Source organism: Brachycentrus maculatus, unplaced genomic scaffold, assembly GCF_059751285.1.
Source record: "Brachycentrus maculatus isolate JH-2025_06_01 unplaced genomic scaffold, ASM5975128v1 h1tg000160l, whole genome shotgun sequence".
NCBI classification, from domain to species: domain Eukaryota; kingdom Metazoa; phylum Arthropoda; class Insecta; order Trichoptera; family Brachycentridae; genus Brachycentrus; species Brachycentrus maculatus.
In genome coordinates this window covers 20139-29815 of record NW_028280913.1, presented here as the reverse complement: position 1 = coordinate 29815, position 9677 = coordinate 20139, and the positions used below count along the sequence as shown (strand labels likewise).

General features: G+C 32.4%; 1 protein-coding gene across 1 annotated transcript; it reads left to right on the top strand.

Annotated features, from left to right (window-relative positions):
- The first annotated feature begins 4048 nt into the window (after positions 1–4048).
- LOC148308487 (caspase-1-like) lies at positions 4049–8383 on the top strand. Its single transcript, XM_088261622.1, has 5 exons — positions 4049–4205; positions 4546–4940; positions 5981–6153; positions 6810–6933; positions 7794–8383. Exons 1-5 carry the CDS (start codon positions 4153–4155, stop codon positions 8129–8131), a joined length of 1083 nt encoding a protein of 360 aa, XP_088117748.1. The 5' UTR covers positions 4049–4152; the 3' UTR covers positions 8132–8383.
- Positions 8384–9677: the final 1294 nt, after the last annotated feature.

The following is a 9677-nucleotide window of genomic DNA, read 5'->3' as shown; positions in this document are numbered from 1 at the left end:
TAAACCAAATCAACTATGCGTTTTGCTGGAAGCAGAAGCCCAAATTGAAGCCAATGGGAGCGAGCGAGATGACTAATCATGTATCGCCTTCACCTGCAACAGACAGGGCGAAAGCCGAATGTTTACACTCGGCTATCTCGGGTAGTACGAAAAAGCGCGCGATAATTTAAAAATAGGCATACATTAATTATGTATTTTTAATAATTGTTGGAGTTGTTAGGCAACCCGGGCTTCTGGGCTTCTAGGGTAGGTCCGCCACTGTCTAATACATATGTTGATTGAATTAATTGCCCATTAACTCTTCAATGTTCGAAAAAGTAGATGTCAGTGTATACACATATGTACATTTTACAGTAAAATTCTCATCAGAATTATATTTATTAGGGATTAAGAGTATATGGGATTGAGTAATGTTTGTACGTATTATGAAGTCATTTCCTCCCCTTTCGACATTACCATAGTAAATACGGTGTGCAATACATCAAACGTAACTAACCACATAATATTGAGTAATTATGAGTGATATCGATAATTCCATCGCATCCATTTTATTACGATTCATAGTTGAAATGAGATACTGAATAACGAGAATCTAATCATTTTATTTCAGTCACGTGAGTACGCGGTTTAGGGACATCAGAATTATAATAAAATCATCATGACACAATTAAGCAACTCTAACGATGCCTAAAGCTTTTTTTAAATATTCAACTTTATCATAAAAAATGTATAACGAGTCACTATTAATCGTTATTTGTTATCAATGATCAAACCACAAACAAAAAAAAATAATTTTTATATTTGAAATACAATATAAAGATAAAGGGCCACATTACTTTTTATGTGTTGGTACTTACGATTGCCGAAATAAGAAAACTCTTGATAAAATCAATCAATGAGAAGTCACCATACGAAGGCAACATTTCTTTGATTGGAGAATAATTAAATCTATTCTCAAATAATCATTTTTGCTTAAGTTGTTTTTACACAAAAACTACAAAATGTGTCTAAAAACTTATGAACAAGTGTACAAATTATGAACATGAAAAAACGCCTTAAAAATCGAGTAAAGCAGAAAAATAACATCAATCGATACATCGAGAGACATCTGCAAATGAAATTGAAATTGTTCACCAGGTCTTATCAGTTCCGTTGACGACTGAACCAAAGCAAACACAAATGTCAACAGTATTTTGTGACAATCGGGATTTAATATTTACTTTAGCGTGATGTAGGGCACAAATATATATTTGCAAAGGCTATTAAGCAACCACGATTCCGATGCGATGAATTCCTCTAGCAAAAGTCCTGGCGCCGAGAAATTACAGATTTGGCAAATACTCGTGTCATGTATCTGAGTCCATATTGCCGTCAGGTACAAGTAGGTATAACAAGCTGATTTCATCATATCGCAACGGTACAGTGCAGTATCGGTATCTACGTATAATTAGAAGTGTAGTTCCGCACAGTCGGATCCCGGAAGCCCACGGGATCCCGCATCACTTCAGTGCATGCGGGATCTCGGGATTAATACGCGAAATAAATATTTAAGATCCAATTTGTTTGATGTTACTTTAACCTTAAAAATGTTTAATCAAATGATTAAACATTTCATATTAAATTAAATATTTATTTAATCCAAAACTTATCGACCCTTGTATTAAAATGACATACTCTATTTTGATACTGTATAAGTAGGTACCTAAAATTATTTTATTATATTTTTTAAACATACTTATATGAGAAATCGTTGCCTGCCAGGAAATCTCTGATTAATTGGTGATTCAGTGATAAAAAAAGATAAGATAAAATAAATAAGGAAAAGCAGTGACTTTGTTACATCATTTATTTACATCATGAAAACGTCGAATGCAGTATTCCTCACGTCATGTTGTCATATGAAACATACAGTAAAACTCCAATTTTACATATTAATGAGCGCCAGACGTAATGCGGATATGTAGAAACCCTTTTAGTTGAATTAACCATTAAATTAATACAATATTTTGAAAGAAAATTACTGCAAGACCAAAATTTTATTGCTTTTCAAAAACTCACTCAAACATGTCCAGCAAATGTAAATTACTTTTACGAAAAAACTCTCTTCGGTCGATAGTGTCCTTTTTTATTTGTCATTATAACATCTCCTTTAGTATTAATATCTTGACAACAATCCGAAAAGATCCTGATGATTCGCCAGTATACTCAAGTGTCTATATGGTATACCCATAAACGAAATCGTATGATGCGACTCTAATGAATAAGATTAATAAGTCTATTCAATAAGTCATCGGAATGAAAAATATTAAAGATTTTTCAAGTACAAAAAAATGCGTCAGGCGAGATAGAACAGCTAGATGAAAATACGCCACCAAATACGGGCATCGTGAAATCGATTTTCGGCAGTTACAATTGTAGAAATATAAATATAATAATAAAACCCTTATCCGCATCCCAATGGTGCATAGGGCACTGTGTCATATTAACGCAGTGTTATCTTAATCGTTTACACATGAAGGAAAGGTGATCAGCCCTCCGCTTCAGGTACCAGTCCATGGTAATATTGAATAAATATTACAGTGAAAAAATCACTAATATTTATTTTACCCCCTTGGGAATCGAATCCGGGACCTCCAGAACGGTAGCCGAGCGTGCTGACCATTACACTACGGAGGCGGACGAAAGCTCCGTGGCTGGAATTACAATTGTAGAAATATAATTTGTCATAAATAAACGAGGTTCCGCTTTTTTTATATTCCATTGGTATGAAGAGGTGAAAACTCACTACATAAGGATGAATCCTAGGTTGCTTAACTTCTACAGACTGTTCTATCTGCAAGTATATAGCGAGACGAATTAACAACCACCCGATGTCACTTTACATCACCACCTTCAAAACCTGTCCAAGAATAATTTTGTAAATTTTTAAGCTTCAACCACGGCAACATTTATTTTTTTATCAAAATTTTCTCCAACTATACAACCAGACTTTCATACTCCTTTGTCCGCCTCCGTAGTGTAATGGTCAGCACGCTCAGCTACCGTTCTGGAGGTCCCGGGTTCGATTCCCAGGGGGGACAAATAAATATTAGTGATTTTTTCACTGTAATATTTATTCAATATTACCCTGGACTGGTACCTGAAGCGGAGGGCTGATCACATTTCCTTCATGTGTAAACGATCAAGATAACACTGCGTTTATATGACGCAGTGCCCTATGCACCATTGGGGTGCGGATAAGGGTTTTATTATTATACACCCATATTGACAATTCTCGCATGTCCCAATCTTTTTACACAATTACTGAATTTAATCCCCGAGGGAAAGAGAATAAATACCAGATACATATGTACATATATACCTACAGATTCCAAAAATGAAACCAATATAAATGGGTCAATCATAGATAAAATGGTGAATGTTATGTAACTATTTTTATGCGTATACAAGTATCTCTACTTGATTATAAAGGTTTGTTTTTTTAAACATTTTACTTTGTATTTTGTAAATATATCACTAAAAGCCCAAACAAAACAGATAACTGGTCCTTGTAAATAACCAGACTTTCATATACCTTTAACATAAACGTTACTTTGTATCAGTTTTAACCTTTAAGAAAATATTTATTTAGATATATATTTATTTGAAAACTGTAATAACTAAAACTTCATTACTCGAATAGTTCACCGTGGCTGGAATTACAAAGAAAAAACGTGAATCTACTTTTCGGTATGATTAACTTCCTGACAACACTGATCGATACCTGGTTTAAAAATCCAAAATTCATTGGAAACAAAAGTCCAGAAGTAAAATTAAAGTTACCTACTCTACAAAGTTAACGAATTTACCTTTATGATACTACAGAAAACAACCAAATTTACCGTAAAATGGAAGACATTTCATTCAATACTTGATGACAACTTTTATTACAACAAAACAGAATAAATCAATTTAAGATGTGGTAATACTGATAACCACATTCCCCGCTTGTTACTATAAAGCTAAATGATAAATATTGGTGCTGATACCGTCACTTTATCGCGAAGAATATGCGAGCAGTAATTTATTGATTACTTATTAATTCTGAGGGAATATTTTATTCTATGGAAGTACGATAATTTGAAAAGTGCAATCCTTTAGTATCCGTTGAACATGGAGAATACAGAACGCGATGAAAGAGAGTCTTTCTTTAAAAGAATTAAAAGGTAATCCATTACTTTATAAATGCCTACATCGTCTTCCTAATCTGTAAAGTGTCTAACTTCGCCCAGGCTTCTGCAAAATAGAGTGAAAACGTTATATATATATTATATATATATATATATATATATATATATATATATATATATATATATATATATATATATATATATATATATAAATATATATTTATATAAAAATATAAATATATAGATACACAAAAAATCACCTATTTTCGCCAATTTTCAACATTTAACTGAATTACTTTTTAAAAAATAAATACATTGCGAGGTAAGTTGTTTATATTTAATATTTTAAACGTGTCTCCCGACATTTGTTTTTTAGGGCTTTTTCTATTCGGAAATCTAAGAGAGGGGATAAAAGTAAAGCTTCTCAACTAACTACTACGGAAGAACTATCTCAAAAAGATGCAAAAGTGTTTCGAGAAAGTAAAAAACAAAATGAAATAGCTCCTGAAAATCAACTAATTGAAAATACGCCCAGTAACAAAATTCCCTTAAATTCCAATCTGTACTACAAACTCGACGACGGTAGAAAGAAAATAGCGATTATATTCAACCATCTCAAATATAAAATCCCTTACGACCCAGTACGGGAACGAATGGGAACTACGGAGGATTGCAAGAGAATAGATAGATGTTTGAGAAAAAAGTTGGGATTTCAAACTCAAGTTTTGTCGGATCCAAATAAACAGGAAATTTTTGACAAAATTGATGAAGGTATTTATTAGCATAATTGAAATTATTATTAAAGCTCATAAGAAAGGGGATTTTTATATTGTAGGAATTTATTATATTAAAAACGGATATCCGGTTACCATTCGGTATCCTACCTATGCCACCCTTTTTCAGTAGTAGATAATTCGTAGTCTGTGTCCGGTCGGCTACCGGATACTTAATTTACGAAACATTATATTTTTTTGAGGTCGTTTAATAAAAATATATATTTTTTTGTTACGCGTACCTTTGAATTCAAACAATTTTAATAAACTTAATTACAGTAAAATTGAGTTGGAAAAAAATGGCCTTTTGTTAACAGTAAACGATTTTTCATATAAAAGGATTAATTATTTTTGTCTAATTTCTGGGGTACTTAAGATAATCCTGGACCCACATTGTCGTCGGTCACAAAAAACTGCGATCTAAGCAGTTAGGTAAATCAAACCAATTAAAATTAGTATTCCAATTGCTTTATTAACCTCGCCATCTGACATATGTCCATATAGGCAGGGGCATGCATTCCATATAAGCGGACATGCAGTGCTTATCCTAACTTACCTGCGTGACATTAAACCGCACAAAGTACCTACCCTTCTATACTAAATAATACCAGCTTACCCTTCTATCTACCTCTACTGCCTACCCTAGTAAGTAGTACCTAGCTTACCTTGTCCGCCTCTGTAGTGTAATGGTCAGCACGCTCGGCTACCGTTCTGGAGGTCCCGGGTTCGATTCCCAGGGGGGGGTAAAATAAAGTGATTATTTCACTGTAATATTTGTTCAATACTATCCTGGACTGGTACCTGAAGCGGAGGGCTGATCACCTTCCCTTCGAGTGTTAACGATCAAGATAACACTGCGTTTATATGATGCAGTGCACTATGCACCATTGAGGTGTGAATAAAGGTTTGAATGAATGAAATGAGGTTATCTTACTACCTACCTCTACTGCCTACCGTAATTAATTTTTGGTCCACGTCACTGTATATAAGTGTGTAAAAGTTTAAAAATGATACTGTTTACTTTAAATGTTTTTTTAGTTAATAATAATTCATCTGCTGATGTCTGCTGCATTGTAGTGGTTGTAATGACCCATGGTAGGTCACAAGGAGTACTCTACGCATACGACGGCATCTATCACAGAAGTAATCTGATTGACCCGTTTCTGAAAAACGCTAAGTTAGCTGGCGTGCCAAAACTCTTTTTTATTCAGGTAAACATGTAAATCGTATAATAAGTTATGACGTTTTTACAACATACAACTTTCGTCCCGTACCCTAATTCCTATAGCCATGATATTGAATGCGACTTCAAAATAGCCGTCATCTCATGAAATTATCGCTAATTTTATTGTTTATACATACTTATATACAATATATATATATATATATATATATATATAAATGTATATATATATATATATATATATATATATATATATATATATATATAAATATATATATATATATATATATATATATATATATATATATATATATATATATATATATATATATATATATATATATTGTTTAAAAAATAGAAATATTCCTGGATGTGTCAAGATACGATTGCATCCTTTTTATCCAAGTTATGAATTTAGATCTTAAGTGGTTAAAATCATAAGGTAACCAGGACGTCGATTCCTGGGGAACTTAATGCTTGTAACTACACAGTGTACATAACTTCAGTAGTACTTCTATTCGGAAAAAAAAGTCATTTTAACTCTTGACAATGTAGATTGACGAGTGGTTTTGAAATGCCAATGTCGTTAGATATAAGTGCATAGAACAAACGTTAACGTTATCTACGCTACGTAGTTAATGCGTTATCTATTCGCTATAATCTACAACTAGGGTATTATTTAAGGCATGTCGTGGAGAATCATTGGATAGCGGGAACACAGTAAGAGACGGTGAGGATGATGATGATGACTGTGAAATTATATTACCGAAATACGCTGACTTCCTCATCATGTACTCAACAGTGGAAGGTACCTATTTCTTTCTCTTTCCCTCTCACCGAGCGGCCTTCTTGCTCCCACCCTCAAAACACAGTTCATAAATTAATAATCGTAGCCAGCAGATAGCAATTATCTGCCGAGACCACGGAGTGCGATCAAATATTGAAAAAGTAAAACAAAATTCAAGTTAATACCTTTAATGTGTGACGCAGTTTTTTTAAACCCTTTTTAATAAAATTAAAAATTCCCTTATTTTAATTTTTAAAAATATCAACACAATCGCATGACATTTGTGGGACAAAAGCACGGTCACTGTTTGGTAATATCATCCATTTAAAATTTAATCGTTTACTTGGTAAATATTACTATATATTAATTTTTTTTATAATTTTTTTTATTTGTATACATTTATTAAAAGCACAATTTATACATATTTAGAATTTTTTTTTGCAAAGACCCACCAAGCCACCTTGCGTGTCTTGTCGGTGGCGTTCTTTTCTAATACATTTTTTACTGTTTTTAACGATTTTAACCTAATATAGACACAAAAAAGAGAAAAAAATTAAGAATATAAACATTTTACAATTTTCATAATATTAATTCTTGATCATTTACCCATTCCTTTATTTTTCCTTTGTTCGTGACACGTTTTGTGACACGTTATTCGATACATTCGAAATATTTTACTGGGTTTAATAATGGTGCAAAATGCATCGAAACACGTGTCACAATAATTTGAATAAAAATTATGCACAAAGTGAAAGTTAAAGTTAAAATAGATATCAATTTTATTTCGCTTACGTTGACAAATTCATAAGTCTTCTTTAAACATAACTAGGTTGTTAACCTAGTTATGTTTAAAGAACACTTTCGCTTGTATTGGCTTTCAGATTTCGTATCCTGGCGAGAGCATAACGGGACTTGGTTCATTCAAGAACTTTGCAAACAGTTTGAAAATCATACTGGCAAATGGGATCTTTTACAACTACTGACGTTTGTCAACTGTGGCGTAGCCACAAACTATCGAAGCAACACTTACACATCTGATTATCCTGCCACTATACAACAACACAAAAAGAAGCAAATGCCTCAAATTGAATATACCTTGACTAAACTTCTCATGTTGCCACTCAAAGGAAGTTCTATCACTGCACCAGAATTGGCCAAAAACGGGACGTTCATACACGAGCCAACAGACGACGACAATGTCAAACTGAAAGGCGCTTAATATATTTTTTTTCTTTTTTACTTGCATTATTAATTTTTTATATTTAATCACACACACACAAAATAAAAAACATGAAATGAAAATCAGTGTTATTTTTTAAAAATAATTATTGCAAATGTTTTTTTCAATAAAGGTTAGAGAAAGCCAAGAGAAGAAAATTGATGCTGCTAGGGACGTACGAAGCTTCTTGAGAGAGGCCTCTATATGCGATTCTTCGCACCTTTTTAGTGTTACATGTTGTCCGGCATATATTTTTATTTTTTTAATAATTAAATATAGTTTTTTTTTATAATTTGAATTCATTTTCTAGACATTTCTATTTTTACAACCTTAAAATTAATAACGCAGTTCTCTCCAATAAAGAGTCTAGCTCCTGTGCTTGGAGAGGGACTTACACTTGTTATTTATTGTTTATGTATGTTGGCAATATAATTTCTTTTATAATAATTATTTTTTGTATGTGTTTTTTTCTTTCTTAGATTAACATGTATATAATTCATTTACTTATTTTTTTAGCATTTTAATGTCTTCAATTTGAGAAATACAATATCCAAACGATATTCATATATGCATACATAGATATGCTTTTAATCATGATGTAATTTTATTTCCACTTTGTTACGCTGTATTAAGTGGAAATTCATAATTTTAGTTTTAATTATATTTTATAAGCCACCACTCGTCTGCGAGTAATTTTAGTTATAGGTTCCATTATTGTATTATTCAATATGAAGAAGAGAAAATATTCCTGCCTTGCAATATACATTGTTCATGAGCATGAATACACATAATTAAAATAAATAAGCATAAAGATCATTTAGTAGTAATTTTATAGGGTTTCCATGGGGATCTATGTATGGTATATGTAAGTTATGCTTCTTGGCAATAAGCCCACCAGTGTAAATATTTTGTACAAGAAGTTTTAATACTCGTAAATAAAAATAAAATACGATGCGCCAAAAAAAGTTAATTATAGACAAATTATCGTTCAGAGTTCAATTACTACGGGGTCTCCTGAAATATGTGTAGTAACGTAGGGTTGCCATATTTTCCCTCTTATTTTCGGACATTTTGATGCTGATAGCCAAATTATTTTGATACGTTAAATGCCGCCCCTAAATGTTGCTACCCTAGGCCAGTGGTCGGAAAACTCGTTGATCAACAGAGCCAAATATCCACAGCAGTGATTGAGGTTTGTTCTGAGATTCAAACTACTTACATAAACTTTAAATTAAATAGGTATGTGCCCAGTTTATTGTTCCGATAAACTTTAAATAAAAAAAAACTCTATGCTATAATTAAACTGAAGGTGCATTAAATAGCATTTATCTCGTCTGCAATATTTTTGTATCTCTTTATTAAGCCTAAAGTATTCTTGTCTCGCTTCTGAAGATGAGGTCCCTTTTACTCTCATTGCTTTCCGCCTTGATATCATATCCCATGTTAGGTCTAATATCCAAGATTTCATCTTTTTTTTGTTTCTCGACTCCTGATACTTCATTGCAGTCTTGACAATTTTTTTCTTGAGATTGTTCCAACGCTGTTC

Coding starts and splice junctions, on each gene's coding strand:
- LOC148308487 (XM_088261622.1), top strand. CDS start 4,153: ATGGAGAATACAGAACGCGATGAAAGAGAGTCTTTCTTTAAAAGAATT. Junction 4,941..5,980: donor TTTTGACAAAATTGATGAAG/GTATTTATTAGC, acceptor ATGTTTTTTTAG/TTAATAATAATTCATCTGCT. Junction 6,154..6,809: donor CAAAACTCTTTTTTATTCAG/GTAAACATGTAA, acceptor GTATTATTTAAG/GCATGTCGTGGAGAATCATT.